Source organism: Diadema antillarum, unplaced genomic scaffold (assembly GCF_040938485.1).
Source record: "Diadema antillarum isolate AM-2024a unplaced genomic scaffold, OU_Dant_1.0 seq00001162_RagTag, whole genome shotgun sequence".
Lineage (NCBI taxonomy): Eukaryota > Metazoa > Echinodermata > Echinoidea > Diadematoida > Diadematidae > Diadema > Diadema antillarum.
In genome coordinates this window covers 292,101-307,805 of record NW_027271971.1, presented here as the reverse complement: position 1 = coordinate 307,805, position 15,705 = coordinate 292,101, and the positions used below count along the sequence as shown (strand labels likewise).

Here is a 15,705-nt window from a genome sequence, read left to right as displayed (position 1 = left end):
TGGAGAGCTGACAGCTCATTAGCTATCCTTAGTTTTGTTGTTGTTGTGTTTGAAAGAAAGAAGAGTGAGGAAAAATGGGGCCTTATAAAACAAATAATTTGCCCCAGACAATACTGACATAAATCATACATAGTAAATCTTAAAGGTATCAAACATTAATTTAGATAATATACCATGTATACTTGGGTGACCCGCACCTCGTCATAGTTAATGTTTGCGCGTATTTGAATCACATTTCGCCACTGAAATTCTTTGAAATCCAACTCACATACAGGAAAAATGCTGAAAATTACAATGGAATCACAAGTTCACTGATCGACATCGAAAATTTGCAGCTATCGTCGTCAAACGCGACCGATGTGATAAAGTTGCGCGTTATTAAAGGAAGGGGACCGCAACTCGTCACCCGCGCTCCCATAGACAAAGCACGTAAAAGACGTGTGCGAGTGACCGTGATGCTCCCATAGACATACACGTAAAAGATGCGTGCGGGGACAGTGGTGATACTTACAACACGTATTCCGATTAAAATTTCAGATTTTCGCGAAAAACTGCTCGGCTTTCACCACACTTTGCTTGGTTGCGGTAGCGCTGCCAAGTTTCAAGCGTACTGAACACAGTCCCGGGCATAAATTTTTGTTTAGTGCGCTTAAAACAATTTTAAGCGGGGTGACGGTATTCGGGCCCCTGACGAGGTGCGGGCACCTCACTATACGTCTCCACGAGGCATCTCGCAAAGTCTCCACGAGGCATCTCGCAAAGTCTCCACGAGGGAGCTAGTATTGGAAGTCTCCGCAAGGGAGCTCATAGAGCCCATTCTAGTTCCATGTAGTGTCATGTGGCAGAATTGCAATATACAAGAACGGAAAATCACAATTTATTACACACCCATGATGCTCCTTACGCAGGAAGCAAGTTCCCTGCTTATGACACGCAACCTACCCCTTTTGCTTCCACAGCACATCCCCAGAAATCGCATGTTGCGTTGTATACAGACGTATGTGTTTGCCTTTCATGGTCTCTCTTCCACCTCCCTGGTTATTCTTTTGCCTCTGACGAAGATTTTGCCATATTATCAACAGGTTATGCCAAATTTGACTCTGCAATTTTATTCCATTTGCTACTTATAGCAGTTGTCAGGGTGGTTTTTTTTTTTCTTTCTGTTATTAATGTTCTATTTTAATTCACTTCTCTTTGACTTGTGATGTATCGAAAAAAAATATATGTAGTCATTATAACATCTCACTTTGCATGAGACAATTCTCCCACGCTGGCAAGGCACTATACAATGTACAAATATATTCAGACGTGCGTGCAGCAACATAGAATCACAACCTATGCAAACACCCAACAGACCCCACGCCCATTCCAGGGGGCTTCAGAGCATCGACTTGAACAACCCAGCAAATCAAAAGGCGAAAATAGCTCGTAATGAGGGCGTCTAGGATTCACGGCTGGCCCACACCAAATAACTCAGTTAGTCGGATTCCACAAAACATTATATCTCTGTTCATACGTGTTTATGTGCTCTCAATTGACCGGATTCAGTTATATTGTTCCTGACCTGTATTATCAGTTGTTGTTGTTGTTGTTTTTTTTCTTCTTTTTTTTTTCGTTACCCGTCTCCGCTTTATGGGCCTTTTCTGTTCCTTTCATTCTCTAGAATGCTTTGGTGTGTGTGTGTGTGTGTGTGTGTGTGCGTGTGTGTGTGTTTTATATCTCATGCACCTCTCCAGACTACGACATTGATTGCCCTTTCTCACATACAATGATTGTTGTGCTGTATTCCACACATCGACGTTGTGAAACGGGAACCATTTCTCTCCCCCTCCCCCCCCCCCCTCTCTCTCTCTCTCTCTCTCTCTCTCATTCCCTCGTTATGGCTCTTGATCGAAACTCAACCCAAATTTGACTGTCTACAGACAGGGGTATATGAAAATTATTACTTATATGAGGTAGTTTTGCGGGGCAATTGTAGTTGGTATTTTGATCGGTCGTCGAGGTCAGCGGGCGATATTAGTGCTTGTCACCCTTCATCCGGGTCTCGCCATTCACTTTACATGTAAACATTCCGGTCAATCACAAAGAGGAGACATTCACAAATCCGGGACACACGCATCGCAGAAGAACGCCACTAAATCAACTAATACAAGGTCGACCACTTCCAGCAGCACTATACGTGTCAAACAATGACGAGTCCATTTGTGCTCAGTAACTGCACAGTGACCATTAGTTATTACAACTCTCCAAATTGAAACAGAAGCAAAAACAAAGTGTAATTACGTTCAGATGTTTGAAGTTCGCCTGTCACAGCTACATAATACAATGTATCTTGGAAGTTGGAGTTGAATGATGTACATTGATGAACAATTTTGCAATATTATTCGACATGTTGGTTATCATCTACAGGTAAGTCAAATGTGGCTTGATCTATATCATAGTGTATAGCCGTATTCACATATTTTCCTAATTTACCTGGGGGTAGGTAATAATTATGATATTGACTGGCCCTGAGGGAGAGACCAGAAAATATTCTTTCAGTTTGGGCGATATTTTCTGGTATTTCCTTAAAAGTCCAGTCAATATTATATAAATGTTATTTCGTTCGTTTTCAAACAAACACTGAAATCAAAACTATGATCCCAGCGATTATAAGTTGCCTGAGTAATTGCTTTCCCCGTGTCAGCCACAGACCTGTTATCTATTTATGTATTGTCCCTTTTGTCTCTAGTCTCAATGTTTTCAGACTGGCAAAAAAAAAAAAGCGAGAAGTTTTAGATCGCGAAGTCTTCGCGATCTGTGGTCGTCCGGTCACACTGGCAACTTGCTGTCAAACTAACTTTGGGGCAATAGTGCGCGCCGTCTGGTTCCTATCGTGATTGTGACGTAGCAATGAACACCTGTACAACACAATAGCCGTGCGCTTTTGAGGCACCGCCCGAAAGCAGATGGTGGGCTGGTCACGTGACAAAGATCGCGAAGTTTCAGTTTCTAGCCGTGAAAAATCGAGAGGTTTGACGGGGGAGGAGGAAACATCCCTTTATGGGCCTTTTATGTTCCTTTCATTCTCTGTCACTAGAGAACTTTGGTGTGTGTGTGTGAGTGTGTGTGTGTGTGTGTGTGTGTGTGTTTTATAACTCATGCACCTCTCCAGACTACGACATTGATTTTCTTTTCTCACATACAATGATTGTTGTGCTGGATCCCACCCGGGAGGTGAGTCGTCTCACCTCCCTGATCCCACACATCGACGTTGTGAAACGGGAACCATTTCTCTCCCCCCCCCCCCTCTCTCTCTCTCTCTCTCCCTCTCTCTCTCTCATTCCCTCGTTGTGGCTCTTGATCGAAACTCAACCCAAATTTGACTGTCTGCAGACAGGGGTTTGTTGTAAAATGTTATTTTGTTCCCTTTCAAACAAACACTCAAATCAATACTACGATCCCAGCGATTATAAGTTGCCTGACTAATTGCTTTCCCCGCATCATTCATAGACCTGTTATCTATTAAATGTATTGTCCCTTTTTGTCTCTATTCTCAGTGTTTTCAGACTGGCAAAAAAAAAAAAAAAAAACACGAGAGGTTTTAGATCGCGAATTCTTCGCGATCTGTAGTCGTCCGGTCACACTGGCCACTGGCAGACAAACTAACTTTGGGGAAATAGTGCGCGCCGTCTGGTTCCTATCGTGATTGTGACGTAGCAATGAACACCTGTACAACACGATAGCCGTGCGCTTCTGAGACACCGCCCGAAAAGAGATGGTGGGCTGGTCACGCGACAAAGATCGCGAAGTGTCAGTTTCTAGTCGTGAAAAATCGAGAGGTTTGGCGGGGGAGGAGGGAACATCCCCAGTTGGAGTGAGAATTTTCGCGAAAAGTTTGCGGTCACACAGACAAAACTTCGAGATCTTAAAGATGGCGATCCTAAACTTCTCGATCTTTTGCCAGTGTGACCGCGGCGTAGCACCTATTCTCTTTGTTTTCATAATTTTCTTTCTTTCTTTCCTTCCATTCTTTCCATTCATTGTCAAGTCGTATCATGTTGTTGTGTTTCTCCTGTTTTATTCTGTCCTGTTTAGATTATTTTTGTGCTAAGTATTTGCAAATAAGTATTTCATATAAGAATTATTTTTTAGTAGTTCACAATATCCATTCATGCTTTTTAATGGACCTCTCAATTCTTTTTTTTAATGTATATCTTTATCTGCATCATGTATCCTTTGCAAAGTCGAATGCATAATTATGCTTATGATTCCCGATTCATTTTGTGTTATGTTTTGTTGAAAAAAGAATGAAAATAAATAAATTGAAATTGAAAATAATTTGACTTCGTTACGAAAGTGACGACAGATATGCGTCTAAATATCTGTATTACCTCTTCTTCATACTTCTGCTTCTCTTACTCATTTTACTCCTCTTCGTCCTTTTTTCTTCTTTGCTATATCAGTTTCCAGATAAATGTCCTTTCTTTATTTTGTAGGATGATATTTGTTCTTCCGAAGGTTCGTTATTCCGAAAGCTAATTGGCTATTCCGAAACACTCATTTCGTTTGTTCGTTAATCCAAAAATAAAATGGGGTTCGCTAGTCCGGACATTTGTTGCGTTATGCCGAAAGCTCGTTATTCCGATAGTTCGTTCATAATTACAATGATTATATTTGTTATTATATATCTCAGAATTTGTAAAGTGATTATGTGTTATATTGTTGGAATTTTGAGAGAAATTCATATTCATGATATAATCACTGATATTATTTTTGATTGTGTTAATTTGCTTTTTGTGTTGTATTTTAGGTCGAGTTGTTTCAATTTATCGTGGACATAGTAAGTAGTAGTAGTAGTAAGGTCTTATTTATCCAGGGTAGTCTCTTCAGTGTTACCACTGCTCTGCCAGAGGGCCCTGCTATTATCATTACCGTAGCATTGCCAGGTACCCATTTATACACCTGGGTCGAGAGGGACATAGTGGGTAAAACATCTTGTCCAAGGACGTATGCACATGGGGGATTAGACTGGGAACGTAGCAACATGGAAGGTTTCTAGAGTTTCTAACATCATGCCAATTGAGTTTTTATACGATTGTTTTTTCAGTTTGACTTTGCATGCATGTTCAGTTATTTATTTATATATCATGTACTATTTCATGTTCTCTCTCTCTCTCGAATATATTATTTTTTATGCTTCGCCATTTATATGTAAAAATCCCACGCTGAATTTCCTGTATTTCTTTTTTTTTATTGGACGATTGAAGTGAATTGAAGTGAATTGAATTGAATTTAATTGAATTGAATTGTGATCTTTTGGCAGTGTGAACGCCATTATGCTTATGTGAACGCCATCATATGCTTACGATGAATTTTTGATTTACTTTGTGTTATGCTTTGTTGGAAGAAAAATGAGAATGAAATAAATGAAATGAATGAATGAATGAATGAATGAATGAATGAATGAATGAATGAATGAATGAATGAACTGAAACTTCGCAAAGTTTGACACGAGTCAAGTCCACCACCTGTTTGTGGGCGGTGCTTGCGAAGCGTACGGTCATTGTTATGTATGTGGGCATTGTGACATCACACTCACCAGCTGTCAGACGGCTCACGCTTTCCACTTTCTTGCGCACGCGCACCAGTGATCCAAAGTAAAAGTTTTTAAAATGTCGGTGCCGTCATCGCTAAATAAGGAGACTGCGACTCTTCATGACGCCGTTGTTTATTTTTGTGCACTACAATATTGAAAGAAAATGTGATAAGTATATAGAACTCCACGAAATGTCTTTTTTCATTAAAAGTCCTCATTCTACCAACGTGTTACTGACATATGTGAAAGGTAACATTCTTTTTTTTTCTGAAAGAGGTAAGTCAAGAGCTCTTTCAGTATGCCATAAAAGTGACATTACTTTGAATTTTCTTTATAATTCATATATATTGTCCAAAATGGCGTCATGAAGCGTATTATTGTAGTCTCATTATCTAGCGACGACGGCACCGAAATTTAAAAAGTAAATAAATTAAAAATCGTAACTTTTAAGCGATTGTCCAATTTCCCTCAAAGTTTCATTGAGGGGTTTTGCTAATATTGCTGCTTCCACACTATTCACATTTTTGTATAGGCTTTGGTTTCATTTCATTTCTATGTCATAAATGTTATATACCGTGTCGTTTAATTTCTTTTGTCTGTACCGCCGATACCTATTAATAGTTGTGCGCTCGTGCATATTGCATTCATTTTTATTTGATTTCCCTGTTATGCCCCATTAATCCATATATATATATATAATACATATTGGATTGGCACGATAATGAGGAAGTGTTCAGCAATTTTTTGCGGTTTGAGAAATATCAGACTCTGTCTAGACAGTCATACTGCTGAGCTTTCATCAAGGTTCACCAGCCAAACACCAGTAAGCCAGTTGCCGAAAAATATTCTCAGACGAGACATTGAATGTTTACAAGAAATTATACAGTTCATGATTATCCAACTCGTCAACGTTACGCATATCACCTTCCACGTACCCGAACAATTTTCGCGAAAAAAAACATTATGTTCGCTGGGCCCAAATATTGGAACGAACTCCCTATGGAACTTGTAAGTTATACCACTGTAACCTCATTCAAACGAAAACTGAAGCAATATCTTCTTAGCAGCTACATTGTACGACATGCATAGTATATAGTTCTTGTTGCTCTTTACATGTTACCCCTTGTCTATCCCACCTTAGTCCGGCGGGATCCTAACCATGAACACTATTTTTGAACAGTCTGCCTGTTGCGCTGTTCATGCACCTATTGTTCCACTCGGTTATCGAAATTCTCGCGCGTGACAGCTGTCGGTTACTATGGTCACACGGAATGCTTGGTTTTAGGACCCATGCTGGAATGTTACTCCTGAGCTTTCGGTATTGTTTACATTCACGACAAATCTCATTATTCCACCTTCTACTTATGTATTTATGACATACAGTTACGCCATTTTCTATACTCTGCAACACACCCCTTGAATATCTGCAGTTGTTGTTCACTGCTGCAACATGTGACATTTCTGTTTTCTGTTTTCTGTTTTCTGTATTTTTATTTAGTGACATATATTTAATTGGATTTTTTGTTTTGTTTGTTTAAATCGGTTTCCCTAGATATAGTTGGTCTTAAAAAACATCCGTACTTTAAACTTCCCCTAATCTGATTACTTACGGGACCTGCGGCTGTACAAGCTAATGCTTTTACGCAGGCCCCATCATATTTTTTCGCATTATGACTACAGTTTAATTCGCATGCATACAGACCTCGTGTTTATACCAAATCAAACTTCTGTACATTCTGATGAAGTCTCATCTAAATTATGTTTTGTATAATTTTCGTATTTATATGCTTTAATGTGATATATGTGAGAAATATGAAAATAAATTGAAATGAAAAAAAAATGAATGTTTTCCAAAATTTAAACTAAAACAAAAAAAGAGAAAATGTTACTTCCGCTGTTTGGTTTCATGCGGTTTTTACTGGTTATGGGGGTGTTGTTTATTCATAAAACTATAATCTGTCGCTATTAAAGACAAGCAAACATTTGTAATGATGAACCTCACAAGAGCTGGGGTTTCTTGGAAATACATGAAAACAGCATCACCATTAAAATGTTTCCCGTAACATAACTTTACATGTTCGCTGATAAGATAACAGTTGAGGAAACTTTGATTTTTTTCTTCTTCTTAGGTATGACAAAGATAAGCATGAATATTATATGGAATTGCACTTGTGTGGTTTTTTTTTCTGCCCTTTCCCAGTTCCAAAAGAACAATATTCGGACCTGGGACGCATTTCATAAAAGATTTTAGGATGACAAGTCTTGCTGGAATGGCAACTAATATTAGCAACAGCCAATCAGGAAGCTGGATTCTTGTCAGTACCATGACAATTGTCATTCCAGCAAGAGTTGACATCATAACAACTTTTTTTTTTAATGAAATGGGGCCCTTTTGTGTCATCTTGTGTGTTTTCTTTTACATTTTTGAATACTACTTGCATGTAGTCTATGACGGCATGAGATTGTTGTATTAATATAACAATAATAATATTATATATATATATGTATATGACCGTGCATTACAAAACCAACAAAAAGTCGCGTGCACTGAATTTATGTGAGGACTGAAAATAGGTGAAATGGGTCAACCTAGCCAATCTTGAGTTTTTCATATATTCTGAAAGAGCAAGTCTTCTTATACATTATGCTACAGTTTGGAATCATAAAACGAACAGGAAATTGCATTTTTGACAGTTTTTCTCGCACACTTTTTGTAGAATAGTGTGATAAGGGGTGTCTTATAGAATCTCCTTTCAATTCTTAAAAACACAGTACACACTTTTAATTTTCAACTCTGATAGCTTTAGACAGAATTACACAACAGCTTTGAAAGTTGGCATTAAACATGGACAGAATGTGTTGATAAAGCATGCTTAATTTCAGCTTAATTTGATAATCCCTTTATTGTTGTTGCTCCACTGGTTTACATCCTGTTTTTTGTCCCATTCATTGCACAGCTAGCACGGCTGGGTAAAGATTAAGTGTTTTAATAGACCCTATACTTCAGAGCCCCTTTTCTCAGTTTACATTTTTCCGAAGTGTATGCTTTCTTTCCAATATTTAGATAGGTTAGGAGAGTCCATTTGATTTGAGTTATATATATATATATATATATATATACATCATTTTATAGCTTAGAGTCTGCTCTTTTAGAATCTGTCCTGAAGTAAAAACCTATATCTGACTTTTTGTTGGTTTTGTGATGCATGGTCATATTTATATGATAAATAAATAAATATAATTATGATTATATATATATATATGTATATATATATATATATATATATATATATATTATATCAATAAGAGCCCTGAAAATGTCATGCTGACGAAATCTTGAGCGAAGCACTATGAGTTGCCATCAGTCGTTGCTTGTATTCCCTGTCACTTGATGTGGTTATGTTCTGAGTTTGATTGGCATTGGTTAAGTAATATGTACTGGATTTTTGGTGATCACACTTTTTTTTTCTTGTATGTTTATTATATTGTAAGTGGTCGGACCAATAATCTTTAATAAGTTTCCCTGTACTGGCTGTCCCCCATCGCCATCTCCTTAATTATTTGTCACTCAAATGTATCATTTCTTTAAGCCTCATCAAATGTATGTATTCTGCTTTTTGAATTACTTAATTATGTTGACGTCTCTGCACGTTTGTTTTCATCGTGCATGCGTGTTATTGATTACTCGTTCGTTCATATTAATTTTGCTTCTCAAATCAATTCAAATAAAAAATAAAATGAATTACATCGATGTGACAAATTCAAACACAGCATAACCAAATATTACCTCAATATTAACTTACATTTTGTTTGCAGATGATACAAATATATTTTATTCACATAAAGATCCACAGATACTTATCCACACACTTAATTTTGAATTAGGTAAAGTTTCTTCCTGGTTCAAATGCAATAAATTATCTTTAGATATTGATAAAATTAGTTTCATATATTTTAAAAACGTTCATTCTGATATTGAATGTAATTTATATATTGATGGGCTACCCCTTGTAGAAAAAAAAGTTTTCGAAATTTCTTGGTGTAACTATTGATTCTAATCTTACCTGGAATGAACATGTAAATAATATAAGTAATATTGTATCAAGAAACATAGGTATATTGTTTGAACTGAAAGATTTTTTGATAGAAAAGTCTCTTTTTATTTTACATAATGCACTGATTTTACCATACATCACATACTGCAATATGATATGGGCAAATTCTAAAAGACAAAAATCCAATCAGTTCATCTCCTCCAAAAAAGAGCACTCCGCATTTGTACCAACTCACATTATCTTGCAAATTCTGAACCATTATTTTTTAAATTGAAAACTTTGAAAATCCACGATATTCATACATTACAAAGCGCAATATTCATGTACAAATACAAATCCAACACCCTCCCTTCCTCTTTCCACAAGCTATTCACTCTGAACTCCAGCGTCCATGCTTACCCAACTCGACATTCTAAAGATTATCACCTCCACAATCCCAAGTTAATGATAGCTCACAAGTCAATTAGACATCATGGACCTGACGTTTGGAACAATCTCCCTGAGCAAATTAAGACAACCACCAAATTGCATTCTTTCAAGGCACTTATGAAATAATATCTTTTATCGAAATATAATGTTATATGAGTGATAAGAAGTTTTGGGGTTTCTACGTTCACTCATAAAAAGTCAATATTGATATAATATTAGTTTTAGTACTTTGCTGTTCATCAAAATTGTTGATATTGTGTACAGAAGTATGAAGAAGACATACATGTGACACAAAGAATAAACCAGAATCAATTTAATCAGGTATATATACCCAAACATTAAATTAACAAATTGTATTGTATCACATGCACAGCTCCGCACAGCACAGCTATATATATCTAATATATAATATCTAATCTATTCCAAAATATTGGTCCTGTATAAACAAATGTATTGTTAGGTATGTGCAATTCTCATCAAGGGGGGATGAAATTCAAGGGATTTTCGTGCGGGATAATTATGTATTTATGTAAATGACTTTTATTGATGAAGTAAATGGTGAAATATTTTATCTGCGCGTCACGAGTTCGACACTCATGAATCATGCAGCCACGAGTTAAGCCCATGAGTCATACAGCCCATGAGTATGTGCTCGGGTACGAAGATTATAAACAATTCTGAGGGCCATCTTTTGTAATAATTGATAAAAGAAGTTCGTTTTTCGTACATGGGTTTTTCTTGTGTTCTAAGATCAATTTCATTAAGTATAGTAAAGTATTTTGTTTATGTTTGTATTTGATTGTTCTGATAAGTTATCGTATTTGAATATTGCATGGTTGTATTATGTAATGTTAATGCTGGTTACGTAAGAGCGCCATGAGCATCATTCTTGATGGACTTCAGCGCATTATGAGAGGCCACTATTATTATCATTATTATCATTATTATTATTATTATTATTGTTATTATTATTATTGTTATTATTATCATTATCATTATTATCTAATAATGTCTGATATTGCGCCAGGCAAGAACTCCATCATTCAAATACGGTAGTATCAAACTTAAATAGAGTGTCGTAGAGTGCCGATAAAGGAAGGTATAATCACAATATTTGAACTTGTTCATTATGCCAGTGTCACGTGACATAATTTTGCAAATGTAATTCATATGACACATCCATGAAAGCTTAATATTATCAACGCAAATACATAGAAATTTAGTGAAAGTAACTTCTTCCAGAGGAGTCGTGTCAAATACAATAAATTATTGTCGGTAAGCAGTCTAAAGTATTACTAAAAAGGAGAGAGAAGAAGAAGAAGAAGAAGAAGAAGAAGAAGAAAGGATATACTTCGTCGTTCCAATATTCAGTGATAATTGTGCGCATAGTTCCACTGTATATATTCATCATTTACTGTTCTTATCAAAATATTGGGGTCCTAATGACAGTAGAAAAGATTAGAGTTATCCGCAAATGCATGATGGAAATGAGATTTTGTCTGAGGACCTGTAATGAAAATAATTGATGTAAATTATATAAGCCAATGGGCCGAGTAAACGTTCTTGTGAAACACTCCATTTAATTGTTTTTATTAAACCGTGAGCCACTTCAAGGTTTTTCCACGTATGCCGTAATGGGATAATTTAAAGAGAAGTATCTTGTTTGATGTATCAAAAGCCGTGGAGAAGTCCAGAAAGATGCCTTTTGTGTGTAAATATGTAAAAAGGTCATGTGTAACTTTCTCAATAAAGGTAAGTACCGCGAGCGTTAAATAAGTTGTGTTTTTTTTTTCTAAATCTAACTTGTAGACCTACATTATTTTGAAAATGTGTAACTAATTCTGAAAAAGAAAAATCACAGTTCCCATATGTGATTATTCTTTAAACAACTTTGTCTGTAATTATTGACGTCGTCCTCCCTCCCCCTTTTTGTGATACAAATAGGAATAATTTGTGCAATCTTCATACTGTTTGGCACAAGACCAGTCGCAAGCAGTAAATCAATGTGTCAGCCATCGTTACAACAAAGAAACACTCTGACATTGACAGATCTTCCACTTCGACGTGTATGGGAACAGCAGGTTCGTGGGAACACACTGACCCTTGAGAAAAAAGACACAAAACAAGGGAGATAACATTATGGCCACAGATACGACACAATCAACAATTATGCTCAGGTGGATACACGTACATGGCCGTTGCCAGTGTCTGTGCTGCGAAAACAATGCAAAACATAGCATTGATATCAACGATATCCCCATACCATCCCTGTATTTGAAGCCTTTAGTATAAAACAAACAAACAAAAAAGAGTGAACAGCCACTCTTGGTTTTTGCTCCTGTATGAATGTCCGTCATACATATACACACAATTCGCATATTTCTGAGACGTAATCATGATAGCAACATCCCGTGCAAAGACCATCATACGATTTTCGATAGGGCAAGGTGATCGAAATTATTTTCAGGCATGCTTGTGCCCATAGGAACGCATGTAAAACACACACACACACACACTTTTTTATATTTTTATCGGAATTTCGTTTGACGTCACCATCGTTTTCACAATGGAAGGAATACAGACATTCAACTAAATCAAAGTATTCGAAGTGTAAAAAAAGTTCTGCTTAATCGTACAGACATCGTAAAACACACATACGCACACACACATAAAATATAGGCGAAGTAAGTTCCTCGTTACAGACGCTTCCATCCCAGTTTTTACTCGCGACTAATTATATCCTACGTCGCCGTCATTGATTTGCAGTGTGCTGCGTATACGAGTGGGCGACAGCTTATCCCAGTGACTTCTTGACAGCATTATTTAATGAACATTGTCGGCCCCGCCAAGTTGTCAGTCTCTGACAATTTCGGCGAAATTCTTGGTTTTGACTGGCTGAGAAGCTCTGGTCTCTGGTTGTTACTATGGTGATTGTTAGAGACTGATAACTTCTCAGGCACCAGAGCGGACAACTTTCATGATACCCAGATTCGATGTTGGCGGAGAATGGGGGAGTGTGTGTGTGTGTGTGTGCGTGTGTGTGTGTGGGGGGTGCTGTACATTATTATACTTATGCCTGGGCAAAGTTCACATTTCCTGTGGATATAATTCTGGTCTGTTGAACAATGCAGGGCCTTATTTGAAGAGTTCTTTGCAGGGTGGTTAATGCATCAAGGACATGATTATTGTCATTCCTCAGTGCGGAAATGTGTCGGCCTTCACGGCGAAAACGGGACAACAAACCAAAAATAGAGCATGGAAACCAACATTCATGTTCTTGCGGCGGCATACAATTCCGCAATATTTTAGATCCCTTTGCGAGTCAAGATTGTAAATACCTTCCATTTACACTGTAGAGGGCCTACTGAGATCCGACGCTTAAGTCTGATCAGAGAGGTGAGACGTCGCCTCCCAAGTCTGATCAAAAGTCAATTCGCAAGGGTCGTGTTACTTCTGGAAGTGATTTCTACTGAGAAGGTTAAAAGGTACACCTGTCAGACACCTGTAAATTGCTATTAAAGTTGATAATTACAACATTGCTGTTGTTAATCATCGTGTAAATTTTGGTAAAGTTGCTCATCTACTGTTTAATCCCCTATTGAGTTTCCAGTTACGTTTTGTTGTTTTCTATGCACTGTTTTTATAATGCTATCGGACTAGAACGTGTTTACAGTACAATCTTCAGAGTTACTGAATCGTTGTCATTTTCATGTTTGTTTCTGCAGATGCTGACCATAAATGATACACTGCGCTGACGGGCACAAGCTGGACTTGACACTTTACGTAATGGCGCACTCATTAACCCAGTGCTTGTTATGTACGTTTTGCCATGACGTCTACCATGACGCGTCCCTACTCATCTGTGGACATACCTTCTGTCTGCGCTGCCTGCAGGGCTATCTCAAGTCGTCTTCGCGCTGGAGCTCCCTCGAGTGTCCAATTTGCAGGATAGTCACTATCCTCCCGGAGAATCGTGTCGACAACCTCCCAAGGAATTTCGTCGTCAATGCCGTCATCGATCACTTCAAGATCCTCGGGAGATGCGGGCGAGCGCGACGGGGAACTCCGCCGACGTGCACCTCTTGTGACGACGACGTTCGGGCGGAAGCTTTCTGCAGTGACTGCGATATCTTTATGTGTGAGGCATGCGAAGGCAGCCATCGACAGCTGAAGTGCTTCTTTGAGACGCATAATGTCTTATCAGCAGCTGATGCACTCAATTACCACGCCCGTCCTCAGTCAGGGTCTCAGGCAAACCTCGGAGGCAGCAGTCGATCTGGGGAGACTATCCATGGGAGCAATGACAACATGCTTTCGTCTACAAGAATGTCTCATCCTCGGAGCGCAGTGGCAATACTTCGAGAGGTTGATTTACCTCATGTGGCTGCCGGCATGGCAACACTGTCTCCAGATAGTGTTGTTATTGGCTACGGACGCCGCAGACCTGGGGCACACTCCTTTTCCATGTCTGGTATTAAGGCTGATTTTCTCGGGGAAGAGGTCGGTGGGATTTATGACATCGCATGCTTGTCCAGTGGACATTTCGTCATTTCAGCAGCGGAAAATAATTTGCGTGTGTACAATGGCGATGGCACACTGACCCATCAACAGTTTAAGCGGGAAGACACCCTCGAGGGGTATTACTCCAGGCTCTGCCGAGACCAAGAGAATAACATATACGCGGTTGACTCAAGCAGGAAGATCAACGTGTATGACTTCACAGGAGAACGCCCCCAGAAGGTTTTGCGGTCGGATGCCATTCGTCCCAGGCAGATCAGCGTCACCAAGACCGGCATCATCATCGCATGCACATGCGACATCGTTCCGAGTACCGTGGCGGTGTCCGATGCGCAAGGTTACTTGGGCAGCACCCTCCAGTCCACGGGATACCCCGAGTACTTGTACGCGACTGTGGACAGCGAGGACAGAGTTCTGGTTGCGCGCGTCACTTCCCGCGTCCTGAGCCTGTCCCTCTTTGTCCTTGCTGGCACTCGCCTCGAGCAGGTGAAGGAGTTTGAGGACGTGCGCTTGGAAGGAATACACCCGTCTTGGTGCTACATGACTTGCCTATCGAGGAACGTAATAGCTTTTGCCAGTTCCAGGTTATATTTCATCGAGCTTCCCACGTAAAAACAGAACAAAACAAAACAAAAACACGCAGTGCCGACATACGGTAGGACTAGTCTTCGAAGATTTCAAATTCACTTCTTTACCTCACGACCGTAACACCCTGAAAAGTCTTCACACGACTTTTACTGAAATATGTGCCTACTTATTGTAATCAAACCCCTGCGTGTCAGGCAAACCTATTACGCATTTGAGATGGATAATAATTGTTACATTTACGAGGTCTTTCCATTGTTTGGCGGCTGAATGTTGTATGAATTATCTCGGCGATATGACCTAAAGTCTATTCAATACAAGTACTAGCAGCGAGCTAATGTGCCGTACATCGGGGTGAGGAAATTATCGAATAAGATGTGTAAAGATGAAATTATAATAGATTATGTTATAGTATCAATGGCTGAGTTCGAGAGGTGAATGTTTCAGTAATCATATCAATGGTAAAGTCTATTCAAATGAAGTACTTTATAGTTTTGATAGTTAACATGTATTATTCGAGTACGAAAAATGTTGGAAAAG

General features: G+C 38.7%; 1 protein-coding gene across 1 annotated transcript in view; it reads left to right on the top strand.

The window, feature by feature from the left end:
• LOC139744356 (uncharacterized) overlaps positions 1–15,192 on the top strand; it is a 28,328-nt gene extending 13,136 nt beyond the window's left edge. Inside the window, exon 2 of the mRNA XM_071654798.1 lies at positions 13,788–15,192. Coding sequence (XP_071510899.1) covers positions 13,801–15,192 — 1,392 coding nt within the window. The 5' untranslated portion in view covers positions 13,788–13,800. The remainder of the gene's footprint in view (positions 1–13,787) is intronic.
• Positions 15,193–15,705: the final 513 nt, after the last annotated feature.